At 40.0% G+C, this 25,200-nt stretch overlaps 2 protein-coding genes across 2 annotated transcripts in view; one reads left to right on the forward strand and one right to left on the reverse strand.

Annotated features, from left to right (window-relative positions):
* The window catches only part of ERC2 (ELKS/RAB6-interacting/CAST family member 2), a 792,499-nt gene that overhangs the window by 613,961 nt on the left and 153,338 nt on the right, over positions 1-25,200 (reverse strand). The window lies entirely within an intron of this gene.
* Positions 3,487-3,787, forward strand: LOC122214471 (small ubiquitin-related modifier 1-like). Its single transcript, XM_042929692.1, has one exon. It carries the CDS (start codon positions 3,506-3,508, stop codon positions 3,785-3,787), a length of 282 nt encoding a protein of 93 aa, XP_042785626.1. The 5' UTR covers positions 3,487-3,505.

Below are 25,200 nucleotides of genomic sequence, written 5' to 3' on the forward strand. Positions count from 1 at the left end.
ATTCCCTGGCAGCCTCACAGATCAACATTTCAAGTTGATCAGTAAAACAATGCAAATGTTCAACTAAACTTTGTCTGGCTAAAGTCTGATTTAAAATGTGAAAAATAAGACATATCAGTATTGTTCAAATCATATTTTTTTACAAAGTTATTTGCTCCAGTGAGAAAAAAATCGTATTTCAGTCTCAGTTGTTATTTATCCCTACAGTTGACACACTGTTTTATTTTAAATAACTTGTAAAATGTTACCATAATGGCTTTAACATCAATTTCATATCTGATCTGCACTCTCCTGGTACATAGGGAAAACGATGTCCAAAAAGGTCTAAAGAGAAACAAGTCAAAAACAAAAAGTAAATCTCATTCAAGGGTGCCATCTAGTGGGAAAATCAGGTGGCTGTCATGTTGCTAAGCAACCTTTGGATGGCATGTTTAAAATCCCAGAATCTTGGAGCTTGGAAAAAAACTTAGTTCAGTGTTTCCCAAAATATGTTCCTTGTTAACAGGATTCTGTCATCAAATACATTTAAGTAACGCTGGGTGAAACACTGGACAGTATGTCTTTACTACAGAATATCTCACAGCCTAGAATATGCTCACTCACATACACTGGGAATCTCCAAAGAGGGATATGGCATTTCTCACATATATTTGATCAGGGAAACTCTTTACTTGTGGATGCCTCTGAACTCTTCACAGAACACTGGAATTTCTCAAAACAATGTTTAGGAAATGCTGATCTAATCCAACTCCTGCCTCCACAGTTTACGCATGAGGTTTCCAGCTATTTAAGTGACTTGTCCTGGTTCCCAGTATTGCCTATAGTCTGGCAAGCCTACAGGTCTGTCTTTGTAACCTGAGGGGTAAGCAGAAGTAACCTAAAGGAGGTGGGCTACAGGATACTTTCCTCTGCCCTTCTACTCTAGCATTAAAACTCTATTGTGGAAGGTCTGAAAGTTTCATTTTAAGCACCTACCAGTCTGGAATGATACCCTATTGCACTTAGACAATATTATACATTGACTTAAAAACCTAAAAGAATGTTCTCCTTTCACGTTCTGATGGTTATTATTTTTTAAATCAGGCTTTGGATTGATCTTAATGCTATATATCAACATGGGTGGTAGTTCATTTCTATAAATTTTATTATTTTTAAAGATATATTTTTGCAGAAACAATTTAAGAGTGTGTAAAAGTTATGTCTGATGTCTCCCATATATGTCTCATTTGAATGTAAGCCTGAAGGACAGTCATAATACCTAGTAGTGATAGTGGGGATCGAAAGAATTATAGGCTAAAAAAAATAAGCTCAAAGAAAGGCAGGCCTTACAAACCTCCCATCCCCCAAATATAGCAAATATTATATAGGATAATAGCAACAGAATTACAAAAGCATCTTCCAAGGCTTTTTGCTACAAATTATCCTGAAATAACTAAAATATATTTTCATTTGTAAATAAATTTAAAATTTCAACAACAGGGGCGCCTGGGTGGCTCAGTCGGTTAAGCATCCAACTTCTGCTCAGGTCATGATCTTGCAGTTCATGGGTTCAAGCCCTGTGTCAGGCTCTGTGCTGACAGCTCAGAGCCTGGAGCCTGCTTTGGATTCTGTGTCTCCCTCTCTCTCTGCCCCTCCCCTGCTCATTCTCTCTCTCTCTCTCTCTCTCTCTCTCTCTCTCTCTCTCTCTCTCTCTTTCTCTCAAAAATAAATAAAGATTTCTAAAAAAATTTTTTTTATTTCAACAACAAAAAATAATTATGGGTGCTGTGTTTATGGGCATCCCAAGGAATCTATGAAGTGTCAGCCTCATGGCTTCTTTCTGAGTACTCTGTTCACCAGTTTCAGTGTTTGTCACAGCTGTACCTTACAAGCTGGTTACTCTAAGAAGGAATTATGTGTTCACAAGCTCTAACTCCACAGCCTATTCCCTTCCCTCAAGACTGAAATAATGGGATAATAATAACTTGAATGAAGATTAATCGTAAGTAATAAAGTACCTTGTTTGGTACTTTTTAAATCATTTTGGTGGTTATATAACATCATTGCTAGTTTTATATTTGGAAACTATTAAGTTTTATCTTATTTAAAAGTTTTCTCTTATTTAAAAAAAAAACTTTTATTTTAAAAAAGGGGAAATTGCTCTCAGTTTATGCCAACCTTTGGGCATAAAACTTCTTTTTCTGCACTAAAAATTATCTCTAAAGGATAGATTCCAGAGGTATCCAGGTATTTGATTACAGAATCAAAGGGTAAGACTCATTTACGTTGACAAACTTTTCCCCCAATGTGGTTGTCCTAATAATTTACACCAAATATGAGACTCAGATCCCTCAGTTATAAGTGGGAGGCGTGAGAGATTAAGCATAGGTGTGCAGACCACTCTCAGTATAGTCCAGGTCAAACATGCACAGCATTTGGAAGGTTCAGGAAATGCTCACTTGTTTGCACACACACTCAGACTTTAATGTAAAGAACCTCCTCCCATACATGAAAACCAAATTCTAAAGAGTCCCAAAACTCCAAAACCATAAGTTTTCAAAAGGACTTGTACTTCCAGAAGGTGAAAAAAAAGCTCTCAATTAGGACCCCAACCTCAAAGTGCTAACCAGAAACATAACACCTATACACAGAACTGGTATTTTAATCAGATTAACAGAAAGCCACATACAAAGTGGAAATAAACAAAAGTACTGTCAGGCTGGACAGGTTGGGAGAGGCCTGGTACCCAAACTTGAAATTGGCACTACTTTGCACTAGAGAACTAGCTATAATTTCTTTACATCTGCCCTGGAAGGCTGTCCACTTTTATTCTGCTCATGGATTACAGCAACATGATGAGATGTTGTAAAGCAACTCTAAGAGGCATGAACTGATATGAAATACTTTCTTGGCCCTTGACATACTCCCCCCATACTATACTCAGCCCAAGAGTTAACTTTCCTCAGGAGTCTCTAAACCACAAAACATTTTTTTTTTCACTTCTAAAACTCTTTTGCTTTCCATGTATTTTCTGACAGGACCCACGAGTATTTCCAAAGGCTTAGCTGTAAATTAGAATGCATAGCACATCAGGGACAGCTAATTCACCTAGAGGAGGATCCAGCTCTGATTAATTTTTCTTTCCTTACCTTGCTCACAACAGGATTCCCAACCTACCAACTAGCCTACTGACACTGCCACACAATTGAGCCATCATTCATTCATTCAAATATTTATTGTGCTCTTATTACGTGTCAGGTCCCATGCCAGGTTCTGATAATTCAAAATGGATGTTGAATCAATAATTTCAGCATCATTCATTGACCATTTGTGTGACCTTGGCCAAGTAAGCTAATTACTCTGAGCCTCGGTTTCCTTAACTGTAAAATGTGGGATAATAATGGTACCTTGCAGAGCCGCGGTATTGTGCGGTGGGGAAGAGGGATGGATTCGTAAACCCTGGAGCGAGGTTCTGCCTACCTGAGGGCGCTACTGTACGGAGACCCTGGATGAAGCCACCATCACCATGTCTGACCAGGAGGCAAAACCTTCAACTGAGGACTTGTGGGATAAGAAGGTAGGAGAACACATTAAACTGAAAGTCATTGGACAGGATAGCAGTGAGATTCAGTTCAAAGTGAAAATGACAACACACCTCAATAAACTCAAAACATCATACTGCCAAAGACAGAGTGTTCCAATGAATTCACTCAGGTTTCTCTTTGAAGATCAGAGAAGTGCTGATAATTACACTCCAAAAGAAATTGGAATGGAGGAAGATGTGATTGAAGTTTATCAGGAACAATGATCAATGATTCAATGATTTATATATTCTTCTTTTTTTTTCTTTACCCTCAATCCTTTTCTATTTTTAAAATTAGTTCTTTTGTAACGTGGTGTTCAAAATGAAATTGAAAACTGGCACCCCATCTCTTTAAAACATCTGCTAATTTGAATTCTAGTGCCCATTATTCATTACCACCTGTTTTCATTGTGCTGATTTTTGGTGATCAAACCTCAGCCCCCTTCATATAGCCCTCTCCTTTTTAAAAATTACGTGCATGCATAGAGGGCCCACTTTTCCCAGGCTGTGCTTTTTCAGTCTTATGATAAATAAGATTGACCAATGCGAGTGTTCACAACGACTTTCCAGTTGGCCCTGAAGTTCTAACTTGTGATTGCTTCACTCCTGGACTATGATTTTCAGTGGGAGATGAAAGTTTTTCAGAGAACTGAACTGTGGAAAAATGACCTTTCCTTAACTTGAAGCTACTTTTAAAATTTGAGGGTCTGGACCAAAAGAAGAGAAATACTATGCTGGCATCAAGATGACAGAGATGGTGAGGGTAATGACTAACTCAAAGATGGTTTCACTGAAAAGAAAGTGTTTTAAGATACAAGAAAAGTCTTATTAGAAGATCTCAGAGGGGTGCCTGGGTGGCTCAGTTGGTTAAGTGTCTGACTTCGACTCGGGTCATGATCTCACAGTTCATGAGTTTGAGCTCCGCACTGGGCTCTGTGCTGACAGCTTGGAGCCTGGAGCCTGCTTCGGATTCTGTGTCTCCCTCTTTCTCTGCCCCTCCTCTACTCCGCTCAAAAATAAATAAAACATTTTTAAAAAAAAATTTTTTAAGAAGATCTCAGAAATGTTCTAATTTTCATTAACAATTAATAAAGTTATTCATGCAGAAGTGTATTCAACAGAACACTACTCTTTTTTATTTTATTTGTACTTTTTGACCTGGGATATGTGTTTTAAATGGACATTGTCTGTACCAGCCTCATTAAAATAAATAAAACATTTGTAAAAAATAATAATGGTACCCTGCCTCATAATATTAAACAATTGTACATGCCTCCCAAATTAAGTGAAATAATATACATGAACATGGTTTCAAACCATTCATATTCAAACTATTAGTCACTAATGTGAAAAAATTAGCATAATTAATTTAGCTGATTCTGGTTAAAAATTATCAGCAATTAAGAGAAATGTGCAAAATATAACTTTATATTTGATGTACCAAAAAATGTTATATCTCTATATCTTAATTTCATTGTAGCCTCCAAATTCCTAATTCTAACCCCCTGGTAAAGAACAAAGGTACAAACAACATAACCTTGGCAATTAGAAATAACTCAGTCACCACTACTTAAACATCAGTCTTTTGAGATTCTCTTCTTTCCCCACCTTCTCATCTACCCCTAAATTCCTAAATGGTAAAGCATCCCTTGGGGCATATTTGCCATCTACAGGTAGTGTCTGAGTAACTGGTGCCACCTGGATTTGGGTGTTGACCTCTGAGGTCAACTACTGCTGACTGCAGCACCCACCATGGACTTCAACAAGATCCACGCACTCTGAGTCCTTCTTGGCCCTGCCCCATGACTCCCCAGTCTTCCAACCCTCTCAGCATCTACCACAGCTTCCTGTGACAGCTAAGGGCCTCACTGCTTCTTTTTCCATACCACATTGGAGCTTGGGTCTTATATGGCTGTCTTCAGCCATTGCCACTTTTCCACTCACAAGGCCAGTTGAATATACATCACCTAGTCTCCCCAGCCTGCTCTGGGAAACAAGCTAAGTTCCCCCACTGCTTTAGATTCCTCCTGAATTATATTCAGAGATTTCTGGATCTAAGGAGACCATATCTGCTTCTCCTTTCCCTCACATGAAATGGGGCTGGGTGCAGGGGAGCTCTTCTCAGACACTCACTCACTTTCCAACTCTAATCACATCCCCCTGGAAAAACATTGGGCAAATATGCTTAAGTACTTACTAGCTGTATGACCTTGAGAAGTACTTAATTAATGGTTACCCTATCTGTAAAATATGGATAATAATAGCTATCTCACAGGGACACTGTGAGGATTAAATGAGATAATATATGTAAAGCCTCTGGGATGAAGCAAGTGCTACCCAATCCCCACCACCCTTTCTAGATTTTCCCTTCTAGATGACCTCTGGTCACTGCATCCATATGTATAAATTGTGTTTGTTCCAACAATAAATTCCACCCTTCTGATCTAACACCCTGCAAATTCATTTGCAAACATATGCCCCAAGTCTCTGCCCATATAAATTGGCAAGACTTTGCAATTCTTTTGGCATATCATATACCGTAATACATCATAGTTTAAAATCTTCATCAGGCATGGCAAGCTTGATAACCATCTGCAGTTTATATGGCTTAACCTAAACTAAACCAAATGGCCTTATCCTTATTGCCCAATCCCAAGGCTCCATTTCTCACCCTGAGTAACTCTTGCAATTCACATTTAGATTTTCCCCTAAGTTACAAAAATAGAAACACTTGAGGAAATTAGCTATGTTAAAGGCCATTTTCCATGGCATCAGATTAATGTGTTGATGCTTTAAGAATTAGAACCAAAGTCCAGGATTTGGCACATTTTACTTTTAGCCATTGCCTTGTGAGTATGAACTTCACCCCTTCATCAACTCTAGTCACAGAGCAGTCTTTTAAAATCTGACTGCAGCCCAGAAAGAAGTTCAGCATCTCTGCCTGTAAAAAGGGAAATCAGCCTGCCAGAGACTGAAAAGCAATTTCCAACAAGTCAGTAATTACAGAGGTCCACCTCAGCATCCAAATTCCTGTCAAGGATTTTTTTTCTACATTGGAGACATTATGTCAAGCCAAGGCAATCACTTTGTTCACAATAAGATAATTAGACAATCTGAGAGAGACCCTCTCTCTGTTCTGAACGCCTTCCTGTGCTTTGAGATCAGTAGCTTTGATAGCATTTTTGAAGCAAGACAATCCTTTCTTTATTCATATCACTTCTTACACAGAAGCCCAACAGAGTCAAACTACTCTGGATGAAATAGGACTAGGGGCCCAGATGGCTTGCCCTGCTAGGTATCACCCTTGGCTGATTCGGCCTGTCTCACAGGGTTTTAGGACCCCTCAGTGCCACTTTAAAAGTCACTGCCTCAGATGACCTAAACCAGGGGTCAGCAAACTTTTTCTGTAAAGAGCCAGATAACACACATTTTCTGCTTTGCAGGCCATAAATGGTCTCTTGTTGCAATTATTCAACTCTGCTATTGTAGCGTAAAAGTGGCCAGAGACAATATGTAAACAAATCAGCATGCCAGTCCTCTGATAAAACTTTATCTAAAAACCCAAGTGACAAGCTAGATTTGGCCCATGGGCTGTAGTTTACCAACCATAAACTAAACTAGAGACCTATATTTTTATTGCCTCTTGATTCAACGTGATATTCAAGATATAAAAGTGGAATATATCACAGAAATCACCAGAAACTCTACCTTGTACAACTTGTACTTTGATTTATTTTCATTTTACGTACAATATTTACCAAAGTTGTTACAACACAAAAATTCTGTCTCTTTCATTCACCAAGTAGCTGTTTAGGACCTTAAACCTATATTTTACTCTATAAATCATGATCATCTCAAATGTGATCTTTCATACACAGTGAACTTTAATTCTTGGAAGACATTCGCTCTAATTCCTCCTCCCCAAAAAGATGTATATCATTGAAGTATCATATAAAATTAGGTTTTACCCTTCCATTCATATGTATAAATAGCTGATATTATAAAAAAACAAGGCAAAATCAAGTTTTCTTTTCTTTTAAGTTTATTTATTTATTCTGAGAAGAAACAGAGTGAGGAGGCACAGAGAGAAAGGGAGAGAGAGAATCCCAAGCAGGCTACGCACTGTCAGTGCAAAGCCCGACACAAGGCTCCATCTCCCAAAGCCATGAGATCATGACCTGAATCAAAATCAAGAGTCAGATGCTCAACCAACTGACTGAGCCACTCAGGCACCCCAAGAGTTTTCTTGTAAATAAGCATTATACCAGAGTGGCTGAGGATGTAAAAGTATAAGGAGAAAAAGTGGGTTTTAGACTAATTTTTGATATAATATCTCAGATAGGGCTTAGGAAATTAATATTTATGTATGTATTTATATTGTATATTTATTATATATGATACCATAGTGAACACCATTCTGACAACAACCAAGCAGAACTCCTGCCCTAAGCATCATGGCAAGGGAGGCCCTGGAGCTATATTTGTTTCACAAGGTCATTCCTAGCAAATCAGGCCTGCCTAGAGCAAGGGTGAAAACTGACCCAAGCTGGGCTCTCTCCCAGGTTCCAGCTGGATCTATGAAAGGTAAATTCAAGAGCTTAGGGCTGGCTGAGGTGACCACATGGAGCAAGATGCAGCACAGGTAATGCCCGTAGTCAGAAGAACTGAAACATCCTGGCAATCCTAGGGTTCCCCTCTCCAGCTCTTCCTCAGGACTACTGTATCCAGCACTTGGATTCCACAAGCTGTCCTTTCAGTAATGCCTCCTTTTCTAATCGTGCTAGCTAGGGTTTTTTGCAACTACAGTGTTAATTTCCACATATGCTGCCTGCTCCAATTCTCATTCCACCTTCCTAGCCACACCTCTCAGAATGCTCCAAAGAGAAAGCAAATTTGCTCCATCAGTCTGCTTGGTCTGCAACTGGGGAAAGCAAGTTCTAGGAGAATGTTGTGGGGGACCTTCAGGAAACCACTCCTCTCCAGTAAGTCTTGGGACTCGCTGCCACTGCCAAACACTTTCTTATGGGAAGCAGATGAGAATAACAGACTTTCCATAAAAGTTTAGTGAAAAGCTTACCAAATAAGGTCAAAGAAGATTGAATGAGATGTCATCAAGGGACCTTAATTTCTGTACCAAGTGAAACAAAAAACATGAGAACATAGTCCCTGTGCCCCACTCCCAGAATGGCAACTCACAATGGCCCCCAGAGACGTGATTGCAAGCTCAAATAACCCCCCTTCCACTTGTCCTGTAGCTGCGTAAGTCAGGCCAGTTCCAGGACCAAGCACTGCTCACAAAGTTGAAACATCCTTCCTCCAAGCAAATCGAAGATGGCCAACCCAGAATTTGGCTCTGGCAATCAGACTCCAGAGCCTGCATTATAAACCACTATGCTCTACCTCTACCCCCTCTGACCTCTCCACCTCCCTCCATCCCCTGTCCAGTCTATTCCATACCCTACTCCAGATCAATCCTCCTTAGGTACAACTTTATGACTACCCCCTCCTTGCTCAAATCCAGCAGTAGCATCCTATTCACAGGCCAACTGCAGAATGCCAATCTGATTATGGCTCACCCCTTCATAAGATCTTTTAGTGGTTCTCTACCATTCTAGAATAAAGTCTTGACTGCTCACCATAGTTTACCATATTTCACAAACTCACTCTCCGATGGTCCTCTTCAGTCGCATGAAAACTTGTCTCCCTCTGTTATAGGTATTCTAGACCAGCATGGGGAGGTTAACTCAGTCCCTTGATTGCAATAGCCACATTTCAAATGCTCAAAGTAACATCTAACTATGGCTACCACATTGGACAGCACAGCTCTAGACTTTCCTTGGTTCCTATGCTATGGACTCAGCTCCCTGTTGCCTCCAGACTTGACTAAACTATGCTATTTGCCTCCAATTCATTCCCACCCTTCCTTCCCCACCCCCTCCTTGAATTTCTTTTGATCCTTCAAGTCTCAGCTTATACACCACTGATCCAGAGAGGCCTTCTTTGCCTCCTCTAAGTTAAGAAACTCTGTTAAATACTCCCTGCCTTTTTTAGTAAATGAAATGATTTAACTATGTGCAACCTGTTGTTTTCCATAAGAATCAACAATGTCGGGGCACCTGGGTGGCTCGGTCGGTTAAGCGTCCGACTTCGGCTCAGGTCATGATCTCACGGTCCGTGAGTTCGAGCCCCGCGTCGGGCTCTGTGCTGACAGCTCGGAGCCTGGAGCCTGTTTCAGATTCTGTGTCTCCCTCTCTCTCTGCCCCTCCCCTGTTCATGCTCTGCCTCTCTGTCTCAAAAAAATAAATAAACGTTAAAAAAAAAAAAAAGAATCAACAATGTCTATATTATGAACGGTTGTATCTACAGTGCCTGGTGGGCAGTCAGTAAAGACTAGGGAAGCCTCACCTACCTCTCATCCCAAACTGTCTCTGATCCTCCGTGCCTTTGCTATGTCCTGGCCAAATTACACAACTCACTGCCCTCTGAACTTTCCCTGTGTGTTCCTACCCTTGAGCTTTTGCTTGACTTGCTACCCCATCCCATTTCATCTCCTGACATCTGTCCCCTTTCAAATGCCACTTCCTATAGGGGTTCCTAACACTTAATGGAAATTGATCATTCTTTGCAGGTTTTGTAGACCATGTTTGGTATTACTACTCTTCAAGTCCCTACTGTAAGACTAAAAAGGCTGTGGCCACATCATCCCACCACCTAGCACAGTATCTGGCACACATCTTGCACTCAGTGAAAGCAAGGTGCTGGGCAACCAATGAATCTCAGACAGAACTACCAACAGTGACAATCTGTTGATGTGGGATGATTAAGGAGGATGATGGCAGGATAGGAAATTCAAAAGAACAAAAGAAAATTACCTGAATAACAACAGATTAAAGAGGCTGCTGGGAAATGTGAAGCAGCTCTCTAATTTACTTTTGGGAAAATGACTTTTTTTTTTAATGGTAGCATGAAGGTCAAACACTGACTGACGGACATTGCATCATACTAGCTGTCAATCTGATCAGAAAAATTTCATACTAAATCAAAATTGATATTTGGATTTCATTCTTTGATCTAAATATTTCTTAATACATGGCACATACATTTTGTCAAATGTGAGATACAAAATTTCATTTAACTAATTCCATTTGTAAGATCAAAGTCCAAACTAAACTTACTAACTTTACTCATTATTTATACAAATTTTGGTCCTAATTGGATCCCAATATGAACATCTTCGTATAAGAGGGACCTCCTGCATAAAAGTACAGTTTTAACTAATTCCCTGTAAGAAGTTAACATTCCACAGACTGTCACGTCTTCTTTGGTCTTACATTTGTGCTACAGAAGTTTTAACCCTGCATGTCTTCACAGCCATGAGCTAATCCCCCTAAAACAGAATTAATCTTATTACTACCCACACAGAGACTAACTAGAAAAGGCATTTGCAGAACAAAACAAACAAACAAAAATCACAGTAGCAAAAAGAAAAATACAACACTAGCCCATTTCCATTCATCTTATGGTCTTTCAGGTAGAAGAGCCTTTAACTTTTCACTCTTAGGCTTTGTGTAAATTACAAGACAGTACCAAATTCAAAGTGATTTTTATTTTTAGACTGTCAATCCAATCAGCTTTTGATTTTCTCACTGACTCAGAAATACAAGAGATTTCTAACATATATATTTATTCTAGCCCCCTACATAATCACAGAAAGTAAAAACTTGAGAAATTTTCAGTAGGCCAGAATAATATAGAATTGTTAGTTTGTAATGTGAAAACTAAAACAGCTTTAAATTTATTATATTAACCCTAACTAGTATAAATGACTTAACTTTCCTACTTATCCAAAGCAATTCTAATTTCAAGCAAATAAGACCAAAACAGACAGGCTGGCAATTTGATAAAATGTACACTCACAGTCTAATAAAACAGACTAAGAAAAACATATTGGTTTAAAAGTTCTAATTTTCACCATCTTCTCCCAGACCCTCACACACTATCCACAGCTGACTTTTTCAAGGTATTAAGAAATATGAATTTTAATCTGCTATGAGGCTTCTCACAGGAGATGAGAATGGAATGATACCATTCCTATTTTTTATTTTTTTTATTTTTTTAATGTTTATTTATTTTTGAGAGAGAGAGACAGAGACAGAGAGAGCTGGGGAGGAAGGAGCAGAGAGAGAAGGAGACAACAGAATCCAAAGCAGGATCCAGGCTCTGAGCTGTCAGCACAGAGCCTGACACGGGGCTTGAACTCATGCTGTGAGATCATGACCTGAGCCAAAGTCAGACGCCCAATGAACTGAGCCACCCAGGTGACCCCTATTCCTATTTTTTAGTTACACCCAGCTTGGCTGAGGATAAAGATGTAAATAGGAGGTGAAGTTACTAAAGATAAAAAAAAATTCAGGATCTGTCATTAGCAAGAAAACAAGGGGGATTTCATAAGTACTAGTACTTTGGCTCACATTATAAACATGCAAGATCCAAACAGCATGAATAAAACTCTGTTACATGTCCAGATGAAAGAAAGGATATCAGAAAAGAATTCAGAGTTCCCAGCACTATCTTGACTAAAAAAGAAGTGAAGTCAAGTTAACATTCTGAGGCAGAAGATCCTTCCTGGTTCTCAACTCAAATTCTCCACAAGCTTTATTTCACCAGTGTCAAACACACTTACAACACACTTACATCACAATTATCTAGAAGTCCTATCTTAGATCATTCAAGTTCAACACATTAAGACACACTCAATCATAAATCAGTCTGTTTAAACCCTACCTACTCTGCACACTTCTAACAAGCTTGGCATTCTAATTCCCAGTCTCCAGCAAACTAACAATAAAAAGATGAAATGTGAAACACATCTAGAGACACCAACATTGTTAACAGAGATAGATGTCCTCTAGCAGCATAGGAAGAACCAGAAAAAAAACACCAAAAATATACATGCAAAGGAGATAATCTGAGACCACTTAGGAGAGAGGCAAATAACCCTATATTCCCAAGACCACCCCAAGGCACCTACCCCCTCACAAGAAAGAATAATAATAGACACTGCTAATCTTGACCCTGAGCTATGAATAAAAGGTTCCAATCTGCTGGGGACACTCTGTGTAAGAAAGTCAGGAAGTATTCCAATAGCTGTAATCTATAAAGACTTCCCTCAGAGTGGTTAATCATTTTTGAAAGTGTTGACACATAAAGGGCGAGGCTATGGTCACTTGGGGAGCTGTCTTATAAGGAAAGCTCCCTTCTCCCACACCATCAGTTAATGAAGCACTGCATACATATACTCCACATCGGAAAGCAGTTCCAAGGACAGCATTCCAAAGTCAGCTATAACAACAAACAACAGATGTCCTAAAGAGGCACAGATATTTCCTCCCCACACCCAAACTGTTTAAAAAGGGGGAAAAAAATAAACCAAAAAAAAAAAAAAAGTGTGACCAGATAGGTAAACTATCAATGAGCTGAAAAAATTTCAAGTTTCCAATGAAGGCAAAAGAGCACCAAAAAAAAAAAAAAAAAAAAAGACAAATCATTCTCATTTTTTACAAAAAAAGGCACCAGATAAATTTCCCTCTGTACAACTGCCAGGCCCACAGGCAGCTCTTCAACACAAAGATGATGAAACCAGAAAGATTTCCTCAAGGGAGCAGATACTTCCAAGTAGCAAATTTCTAATTTTTTCTTTTTTTTTTTAAGTTTATATATGTATTTTGAGAGACACAGAGACAGAGTGAGTTGGGGGTGGGGCAGAGAGAGAGAGGGAGAGAGAGAATTCCAAGCAGGTTCTGTGCTGCCAGTGCAGGGACGAATGTGGGGCCCAAACTCACAAAACCACAAGATCATGACCTGAGCCAAAACCAAGAGTCAGACACTTAACCCACTGAGCCACCCAAGTGCTCACCAAATTTCCATTTTTAAATAAGCATATTTATTGTTATTTTCTCCAGTTACAATAATGTGAATAGTTGTTAAACACTAAATTCTAGTTTCTAAACTCCTATAATTGAGGCGACACAGCCTCCAATCAGGGTAAGATAGGGTAAGGGTATGTACCCTCCACCCCCAGCCCCCAGCACCAAATTACTAAAATCCATCAACTTAGGGCAAAACAGGACTGAGACATCTGGCTGAAATGAGACCACTGTGGCCAGATCTGAAGGGGAATAAGTGTGTTTCCCACCATCATGGCAGGCTATATACTTATGTATTTATTTATAACTTCTACTTCACCTGTTTTTAGAAAGACTCTGAGGATCCTGGCCAATGAGCTGCCTAAAAAACCAGTCCTGCAATTTCTTTACACATTTTCTTTACATCCTGAAAAAGTGTAATGGAAAAACCACACTCTCATCCAAACCATCCGGAATACACATAACGATAGCAAAGATGATGAAGTAATCCAATGGTTCCCACCTGATCCTTACCTTGTCCCTACCATGGCATACAGGAGTAGGGTGACAAACTCCGCCTGATTTGTCCAGCACTTTTCTGATTTATAAACTGGAATCCCACATCCTGGAACCTTCTCACTCCTAGGCGCCTGGAATAGTCAGTCATCCTACACAGAAACAGTGACATTCACACATCCCCATGGTGGTGTCCAGAGATGTGGTTACATACAACCCCTTGTCTTTTTAGCTCAGGGAAATATAAACATGAGTGGGAATCTTGTCAGTCAGACTTGGATTCAAATTCCATTCCCTCCACTTCCCAGCACTGTGAACTTAACCTCTCTAAGCCCTAGTTGCTACACTTATAAAGATAACAACACAACCTCCTTCAGAGAACTAGGGGTCCAAACTTTCTATTATATAAGCTATCTAATATTGCATCTCATATTTATATCATTTTATTTTATAATATAACCACATAATTTAGTTTTAACACATTATTTGCAAATTTCATTACCCTAACTACTAAGAACAAATCATTTCCCCCACAGCTCACAACTTAGGCTCACAGTTGAGAGCTCTAGCATTAATAACCATAAGAATGACATCAACACCAAAATATCCAGTGCAATCCTTCTTTGCAATCCAGTCAAAATGACCAATTTTGGCACATCTGGACCCAAAAAGAAAAATAACCCAGGAGTTTACCACTTGTACAAAAAAGTAGGTTTTCTTCTACCTGGTTCCCTGTCAGTAACTGCATTCTCTCTTTTCTGCCCTGCCCATCTAGAAGAGCTCTCTGTTATCTGCATCAACAATACTACTGCATCTAAAAAGATCAAGTTGAAAATAGCCAAGTTATGGAAGCACTTAAGTGTTCATCCATAGATGAATGGATAAAGAAGAGGTGAAATACAGTTACACCTATATATATATAGATAGATAGATAGATAATATTAATGATATACAATTACACACACACATACATATATATACACATTTATATATAATGGAATAGATATTTTATGGCTGGGTAATATTCCACCATATATGTTATATATGTTATATATATGAATACGTATATGTGTGTATACATATATATATATAATGTAACATATATATAGAACATATAATGGAATATTACTCAGCCATAAAAAAGAATAAGATCTTGCCATTTGGGACAACCTAGAGGGTACAATGCTAAAACAAGTCAGAAAAAGACAAATACCATATTATTTGTGGAATTTACTTACTTGTGGAATTTACAAAACAAAACAAACAAATTTAAAGAAGGAGAGATTAAAAAAAACAGACTCTTAAATACAGAGAACAAACTGGCAGTCTCCAGAGGGAAGGCAGGTAGGGGGAATGGGTGAAATAGGTGAAAGGGATTAAGAGCACACTTACCTTTTTTTTTTTAATTTTTTTTTAACGTTTATTTATTTTTGAGACAGAGAGAGACAGAGCATGAACGGGGGAGGGGCAGAGAGACAGGGAGACACAGAATCGGAAGCAGGCTCCAGGCTCTAAGCTGTCAGCACAGAGCCCAACGCGGGGCTCGAACTCACGGACCGTGAGATCATGACCTGAGCCGAAGTCAGACGCTTAACCGACTGAGCCACCCAGACGCCCCAAGAGCACACTTATCTTGATGAGCACTGAGTAATGTATAGAATTGTTGAATCATTATATTGTACACCTAAAACTAATATAATACTTGAATAACTAAATAATAAAGAGGCCAAGTTAAACAGACACGTTTCCTCTCAGTGACTATTCAAATGTAATTCCATGTAAAACAGCAGACTATCTCTAGAAAGAAATGGAGATGAAAGTGGAATAACAACAAGAACATGTGTAAAATGTGTCAACCCAAGGCATGACAGCAGATAAGCCAATAATGCCCACATGGCCAATGCTAAGTTATGTGTATAGTCCTCAAGTCCAAAACACAAAGTCCTGAAGGAAAACATATACTATAGTGTAGTATAGCCTCATGTACAAAAGGGGTATCCCTGTCCCCATTTCTCTAGCACAACTACCATGTCACTCACCTGCCTTCATTTCTTAAATTATTTATCCTTCACATGGAAAGGATAGTAACATACACATGCAGGCATTAGTGATAGCTTCAAGATGAAAGGTATATTCAAGGACCTCTTTTATGGAGGATTCTATTTTCATATGCATGAAATGTGCAAATTAAACAAACTATACTTTTCTTATGGCTCTCGACCACATTATGACTTCTGGGATAATGATTTGTATTACTTTGCCCACCAGAGTAGAAGCTTCCAAAGAAATGTGTGATGGCAGGGCTGCCACTAGCTTATATGGCACCTTTGTGCAAATTATAAAAGGAACTCTCTTCCTCAAAACACTTTACTTCTGACTTTTCTGACTGCCAGAAAATTGTTACAATATGATTTTGTTGGAACAAGGGGCTGTGTTGCCATATTCTGACACACTGCAGTAATATATAAGTATATGATGTCCATGATATACATGGCACCCCCAGAGTTGTGCAGTGCTCTATCTACACAACTATACGTTGGCTCTGGGCAATGTCCCTTCATCTTCATTGAATCACAGCACTTCAGATAAACTACTTGTGATTTGCCTAAAAACTGTCCTGACAAGTCGGATTTACATACTGCTTGTGTGGGTGTGATTGCATGCATGCATGTATGTATCCATAGTATATATTATTTTTTAATAAACTTTGCAAAAAAAAAGAAAGAGAAAGAAAGAAAGAAAGAAAGAAAGAAAGAAAGAAAGAAAGAAAGAAAGAGAAAAGAGAGAGAACGGTCTGCCAGGTTAGATTACTGGCCCAAAGCCATGAGAACAGCTATTCTTGATATATCAGGATAAGAAATTTTTAAATACATGCTTTTATACCAAGGCAATGTCATAGTGAGAGAAAGAGGAAAAGAGGAAAATTTGGAGTTCCAGAGCAATCAATTTATTCCCAAGGCAAAAGTATTTATTCTTACCCTACATGATCAAAAATTTTACTAATGGTCATAAAAATAATTGCCCCATTTCAAAAAACACTTGCTATAGTACAGGAATAAAGTTTACTATGTGAGCTTCTTCTTCCTTAAATAGTTTTATGTTTAACTGCCATCAACTTCACCTTTCCCACCTTCAGATTCTGGCCTCTAAATGAGACCATTAAGAGTTCACAAGGCTCAGGATAATGGGTTTTCCAGAAACGAGATCCCAGTTTCCCAAGCAATGGGAAGGCCAGACCACAAGAGCCACAGCTTAAAGAAAGTAAATAATTCAAAAATAAAAGTCTGTAAACAGGCAGGTTTTTTATGACCTGCTCTACTTGCAGAGCACTGACTCAGACATATCGCTTTTCCTCATCCTCTTATATCATCACTACAAGTAACAGTGAGTGCAGCAAGGCCAAGAAAAACAGCTTTATAAAGAGAGGGAAGGAAGCCAGCCCAGTGAGATTCTAATAATGGCCAGGTGCCCTTTTCCTGGGTTCTCTCACTTTACTCTCACAACATAGATTTTCTTAGTCCCATTTTACAAAGGAGCAAGCTGAGTCTGAGAGGGGCTGAACAACTTGCCTAATGTCACACAGTTAGTAACAGTAAGCCATGTCTGGCTCCACAGCTCTTGCCTTTCTGCTATACCACACTGCTCTGAGCAGAGCTTCAGGTCAGCACTTACCAAACCTTCATATGCTCACAGGTCTCCTGCAGATCTTGTTATTAAGCAGATTCTTATTCCAGATGCCTGGGGTGGAGGCTGAGATGCTGCATTTCTAATTGTGGTTAGACAATTATAACTAAAAGTATTGGACCACACTTTGAGTATCAATTATTCTGAACAGTGGTTCTCAACTGGAGACAATTTTGTACCCTCCCCCCCCCCCCACCAGGGGACATTTGGCAATGTCTGAGGACATTTTTGATAGTTACAACTGAGGGAATATGATTCTACTGAATTTTGTAGGTGGAGGTCAGTGATGTTGCTAAACATTCTACGATATACAGGATGCACCCTACACCACCACCAAAGAATTATCCATCCCAGAATGTGACACACAGTTAAGGAACTCTGCTTCAGAGGTCCCAAGTTCATTTAATCTTCTTCCAAAGCTGTTGTAGTTTTGCAAACCTGCACTGGGGTCAAAGGTAGCTCTAGTATTTCTAAACTTCTCCTTAAAGTCTGATAGAAAAGTTGATGCCACGCAAGTGATGACTACAATACTATGAAGTTTAATTTCCTCACAAATATTCCACCATCGTACTGAAGAAAATCAAATCAGCTGATTACAAAGAAGCATTTCACAAACTGCCTAGATTTTCTGTAAGGTCCTTGTTTCTTAGCACTGGAGTTCACAATTGAAAAAGCAAAAGATAAGATTATTTTTAGATGCAAATTTTATAATTTCCTGTTCTGGCAGTTCAAACATTTACCCTGATGGATCACACAAAACCATCTCTTACTATCCAGCATTAGTTATTGCTCCCCACCACCAATAGTGCTGGGATATTGTAGTGCTTTGCTCCCAGCATCCACTCAATTCCCAAAATTCAGTAAAGAAACCAGTCATTCATCTACATCTTTAATATTTATGGCATAGAAACACTAGATCAATTTAGTATTTTTCCTGAAGTAACGATACTTTATTGTCTTCAAATGTCATTTTGTTTGAATATAGCATATACGTTAGAAAGACGAGCACTGAGTGTTGTATGGAAACCAATTTGACGATAAATTTCATATTTTAAATTAATTAATTAATTAATTAATTAATTTATGGTCAACACTACCAAAAAAAGAAAAGAAAAGAAAAGAAAGAAAGAAAGAAAGAAAGAAAGAAAGAAAGAAAGAAAGACTGTACATTTGCATACAACTAGGGGTGGTGTAATTTGGTTAAAATCATATAGCTTTTTCAGGGAGGTGGGATCTATGTGTGTCACATCTTATGGGTTGTCATCATACCAAGGACAGTGCTAGATCCTATGAATGGTCTTTGCCTGGATATTCGCAGTCAAGTAAATGGATATTTAATAATTCCTATAAGAAATAAGCATAGGCAGTCTAGGGTGAGAGAGAGTGAAAGTGACGGCTTCTTAGAAGGTAATGCCTGGGCTAAATAATGCAGGACAAATATAGGCTGGTCAGGTAAAGATGGAGAAGGAAGGGTACCCCCAGACAATAGGGGAGCTGCATAAACATAAGCACAGAGCCCGGAAGCCAGTTACTGAGCAAAGCCAGAATTTGAGGTGACTGGAGCAGACCAGAGAGAAAGAGCAAGAAACAAGACTGGACAAGCAGGAAAGAGCCTTGCGAGCCAGGCTCCGGAGTGTGTACTTGGTCTGCCTGGCAATGGAAGGTATGGAAAGGAGAGACATGAATTTTTCAAAGATGATTATGATAGCAGCATAAAGAAGGAACCACAAGAGGCATAAAGCTGGGAGAGCAGTTAAGACGACCGAGCCAAAGGTAAGAGCAATGGAAATGAAAAGCCACAAGATCTGAAAATTTGCAGAGAGAACAAGATTTAGTGATACAGTGGATGTAGGGGATGTGGTAGGCTGAAAAATGGCCCCCCAAAGATGGCCACATCCTAATCCCCAAAACCTGTGTATATGTTACCTTACATGGCAAGGACTCTGCAAATACATTACGTTAAAGATCTTGAGATGAGAAGATTATCCCAGATTATCTGGATGGGCTCAATGGAAGCACAGGGGTCCACCTAAGAGGGAAGTGAAAGGGTCAGCCAGAGGGAAGGAAATGTAACAACAGAAGCAGAGGTCATAGAAAGAGAGATTTAAGGATATAGGAAGGGGCCACAAGCCAAGGATTGCAGCTGGCTCTAAAGGTTTTGAAAGGCAAAGAAATGAATTCTCCCCTAGAGCCTCCAGAAGGGACACAGGCCTGCCAACACACTGATTTTAGCACAGTGGAACTGATTTCAGACTTCTGACCCCCAGAATTATATGAGGATATGCTGTAAACCAATAAGTTCATGGTAATATGTTACAGCAGCAATAGGAAACTAATACAGGAGTGATGGGGAAAGAGAAACTGATGATGACTCCCAGTATCTGGCTTGGGTTGGGAGCTAAACAGTGGTCACAGTCAGCGAGACAGAGACACAGGAGGAAGAACAAGAAGTTCCATTCTGGACAGGCTAAGATATCTCCCCAACCCACAAGTTGCTCACTAGAAACTTACATATATGGCCCTAATGCTCAGGAGACATGTCCACACTGGGGACAGAATTTTCTACAAACTGGGTACTCAGTATGTGTTTAATTAGGTCCACTGAATTTTCATCTTCTTTTAATAAAAAGGTTAGCTGCAGGAATATTACCACTACTATTATAATGAGATAAAATATGCGATGAGGAGTAATTATTTCTATAGGCAAGAATGGGATAGTGGAAGAAGTCTATTCACATTCTAACTCTAACATGGTAGCTATGTTAACCTGCAAAAGTCACACCTGCTCTGTGTCTCAGTGGCCTCATCTATAAACAGAGGATAAATCTTAACTGAGATTAAATGTATAATGAGTGACTGGCACTTAGGTGAGTGCCAAGCACAAAGCAAGTACTCAGTAAAGGGTAGCCATTATAAGCTCTATTTGTTCACAATTCATTAAAAATATTTTGATGAATGATAAGAATTTTTATGTCATCTTGACATGATATTATACATGGAAAATCCAATACACTCCACCAAAAGTCTGCTAGAACTAATACACGAATTCAGCAAAGTTGCAGGATACAAAATCAATGTACAGAAATTAGTTGCATTCTTATACACTAATAATGAAGCAACAGAAAGACAAATAAAGAAACTGATCCCATTCACAATTGCACCAAGAAGCATAAAATACCTAGGAATAAATCTAACCAAAGATGTACAAGATCTGTATGCTGAAAACTATAGAAAGCTTATGAAGGAAATTGAAGAAGATATAAAGAAATGGAAAAACATTCTGTGCTTATGGGCTGGAAGAATAAATATTGTTAAAATGTCAATACTACCCAAAGCTATCTACACATTCAATGCAATCCCAATCAAAACTGCACCAGCATTCTTCTCGAAACTAGAACAAGCAATCCTAAAATTCATATGGAACCACAAAAGGCCCTGAATAGCCAAAGTAATTTTGAAGAAGAAGACCAAAGCAGGAGGCATCACAATCCCAGACTTTAGCCTCTACTACAAAGCTGTCATCATCAAGACAGCATGGTATTGGCACAAAAACAGACACATAGACCAATGGAATAGAATAGAAACCCCAGAACTAGACCCACAAAAGTATAGCCAACTCATCTTTGACAAAGCAGGAAAGAACATCCAATGGAAAAAAGACAGTCTCTTTAGCAAATGGTGCTGGGAGAACTGGACAGCAACATGCAGAAGAATGAAATTAGAACACTCTTACACCATTCACAAAAATTAACTCAAAATGGATAAAGGACTTGAATGTGAGACAGGAAACCATCAAAACACTAGAGGAGAAAGCAGGAAAACACCTCTCTGACCTCAGCCACAGCCATTTCTTACTTGACACATCCCCAAAGGCAAGGGAATTAAAAGCAAAAATGAACGATTGGGACCTCATGAAGATAAAAAGCTTCTGCACTGCAAAGGAAACGATCAACAAAACTAAAAGGCAAGCAACAGAATGGGAAAAGATATTTGCAAATGACATATCGGACAGAGGGCTAGTATCCAAAATCTATAAAAAGCTCACCAAACTCCACACCCAAAAAACAAATAATCCAGTGAAGAAATGGGCAGAAAACATGAATAGACACTTCTCTAAAGAAGACATCCAGATGGCCAACAGGCACATGAAAAGATGCTCAACATCACTCCTCAGGAGGGAAATACAAATCAAAACCACACTCAGATACCACCTCATGCCAGTCAGAGTGGCCAAAATGAACAAATCAGGAGACTATAGATGCTGGAGAGGATGTGGAGAAACGGGAACCCTCTTGCACTGTTGGTGGGAATGCAAATTGGTGCAGCCGCTCTGGAAAGCAGTGTGGAGGTTCCTCAGAATAAAAATAGACCTACCCTATGACCCAGCAATAGCACTGCTAGGAATTTACCCAAAGGATACAGGAGTACTGATGCATAGGGGCACTTGTAACCCAATGTTTATAGCAGCACTTTCAACAATAGCCAAATTGTGTAAAAAGCCTAAATGTCCATCAACTGATGAATGGATAAAGAAATTGTGGTTTATATACACAATGGAGTACTACGTGGCAATGAGAAAGAATGAAATATGGCCCTTTGTAGCAACGTGGATGGAACTGGAGAGTGTGATGCTAAGTGAAATAACCCATAAAGAGAAAGACAGATACCATATGTTTTCACTCTTATGTGGATCCTGAGAAACTTAACAGAAACCCATGGGGGAGGGGAAGGAAAAAAAGAAAAAAAAGAGGTTAGAGTGGGAGAGAGAGCCAAAGCATAAGAGACTCTTAAAAACTGAGAACAGAGGTCTGGAGGGAAGATGGCGGCGTAGGAGAATGCTGGGCTCACTGCGCGTCCTGGTGATCACTTAGATTCCACCTACACCTGCCTAAATAACACAGAAAACCGCCAGAGGATTAGCAGAACGGAGTCTCCGGAGCCAAGCGCAGACGAGAGGCCCACAGAAGAGGGTAGGAAGGGCGGCGAGGTGGTGCGCGCTCCACGGACTGGCGGGAGGGAGCTGGGGCGGAGGGGCAGCTCACCGGCAAAGCAGAGCCCCTGAGTCTGGCTGGCAAAAGCGGAGGGGCCTGACGGACTGTGTTCCAACAGCAAGCGCGACTTAGCGTCTGGGAGGTCATAAGTTAACAGCTCTGCTCAGAAAGCGGGAAGGCTGGAGGACAAAGGGAGGGAGAGCTGCTGAGCCCCCGGACGACAGAGCTCAGCTTGGCGGGGAACAAAGGCGCTCACCAGCTCCATCTCCCCCGCCCATCCCCCAGCCAAAATCCCAAAGGGAACCAGTTCCTGCCAGGGAACTTGCTCGCTCCACGCAAACACCCAACTCTACTTCTGCGGAGCCAAACCTCCGGCAGCGGATCTGACTCCCTCCCGCTGCCACAGGGCCCCTCCTGAAGTGGATCACCTAAGGAGAAGCGAGCTAAGCCTGCCCCTCCTGCCCCCGTGCACCTTGCCTACCCACCCCAGCTAATACGCCAGATCCCCAGCACCACAAGCCTGGCAGTGTGCAAGTAGCCCAGACGGGCCACGCCACCCCACAGTGAATCCCACCCCTAGGAGAGGGGAAGAGAAGGCACACAGCAGTCTGACTGTGGCCCCAGCGGTGGGCTGGGGGCAGACATCAGGTCGGGCTGCAGCCCTGCCCACCAACTCCCGTTATACACCACAGCACAGGGGAAGTGCCCTGCAGGTCCTCACCACTCCAGGGACTATCCAAAATGACCTAACGGAAGAATTCCCCTCAGAAGAATCTCCAGGAAATAACAACAGCTAATGAACTGATCAAAAAGGATTTAAATAATATAACAGAAAGTGAATTTAGAATAATAGTCATAAAATTAATCGCTGGGCTTGAAAACAGTATAGAGGACAGCAGAGAATCTCTTGCTACAGAGATCAAGGGACTAAGGAACAGTCACGAGGAGCTGAAAAGCGCTTTAAACGAAATGCAAAACAAAATGGAAACGACGACGGCTCGGACTGAAGAGGCAGAGGAGAGAATAGCTGAACTAGAAGATAAAGTTATGGAAAAAGAGGAAGCAGAGAGAAAGAGAGATAAAAAAATCCAGGAGTATGAGGGGAAAATTAGAGAACTAAGTGATACACTAAAAAGAAATAATATACGCATAATTGGTATCCCAGAGGAGGAAGAGAGAGGGAAAGGTGCTGAAGGGGTACTTGAAGAAATTATAGCTGAGAACTTCCCTGAACTGGGGAAGGAAAAAGGCATTGAAATCCAAGAGGCACAGAGAACTCCCTTCAGACGTAACTTGAATCGATCTTCTGCACGACATATCATAGTGAAACTGGCAAAATACAAGGATAAAGAGAAAATTCTGAAAGCAGCAAGGGATAAACGTGCCCTCACATATAAAGGGAGACCTATAAGACTCGTGACTGATCTCTCTTTTGAAACTTGGCAGGCCAGAAAGGCTTGGCACGATATCTTCAGTGTGCTAAACAGAAAAAATATGCAGCCGAGAATCCTTTATCCAGCAAGTCTGTCATTTAGAATAGAAGGAGAGATAAAGGTCTTCCCAAACAAACAAAAACTGAAGGAATTCGTCACCACTAAACCAGCCCTACAAGAGATCCTAAGGGGGATCCTGTGAGACAAAGTACCAGAGACATCACTACAAGCATAAAACATACAGACATCACAATGACTCTAAACCCGTATCTTTCTGTAATAACACTGAATGTAAATGGATTAAATGCGCCAACCAAAAGACATAGGGTATCAGAATGGATAAAAAAACAAGACCCATCTATTTGCTGTCTACAAGAGACTCATTTTAGATCTGAGGACACCTTTAGATTGAGAGTGAGGGGATGGAGAACTATTTATCATGCTACTGGAAGCCAAAAGAAAGCTGGAGTAGCCATACTTATATCAGACAAACTAGACTTTAAATTAAAGGCTGTAACAAGAGATGAAGAAGGGCATTATATAATAATCACAGGGTCTCTCCATCAGGAAGAGGTAACAATTATAAATGTCTATGCGCCGAATACCGTTGCCCCCAAATATATAAAACAATTACTCATAAACATAAGCAACCTTATTGATAAGAATGTGGTCATTGCAGGGGACTTTAACACCCCACTTACAGAAATGGATAGATCAACTAGACACACGGTCAATAAAGAAACAAGGGCCCTGAATGATACATTGGATCAGATGGACTTGACAGATATATTTAGAACTCTGCATCCCAAAGCAACAGAATATACTTTCTTCTCGAGTGCACATGGAACATTCTCCAAGATAGATCATATACTGGGTCACAAAACAGCCCTTCATAAGTTTACAAGAATTGAAATTATACCATGCATACTTTCAGACCACAATGCTATGAAGCTTGAAATCAACCACAGGAAAAAGTCTGGAAAACCTCCAAAAGCATGGAGGTTAAAGAACACCCTACTAACGAATGAGTGGGTCAACCAGGCAATTAGAGAAGAAATTAAAACATATATGGAAACAAACGAAAATGAAAATACAACAATCCAAACGCT

This window comes from Panthera leo, chromosome A2 (assembly GCF_018350215.1).
Source record: "Panthera leo isolate Ple1 chromosome A2, P.leo_Ple1_pat1.1, whole genome shotgun sequence".
NCBI lineage: Eukaryota > Metazoa > Chordata > Mammalia > Carnivora > Felidae > Panthera > Panthera leo.

Coding starts and splice junctions, on each gene's coding strand:
- LOC122214471 (XM_042929692.1), top strand. CDS start 3,506: ATGTCTGACCAGGAGGCAAAACCTTCAACTGAGGACTTGTGGGATAAG.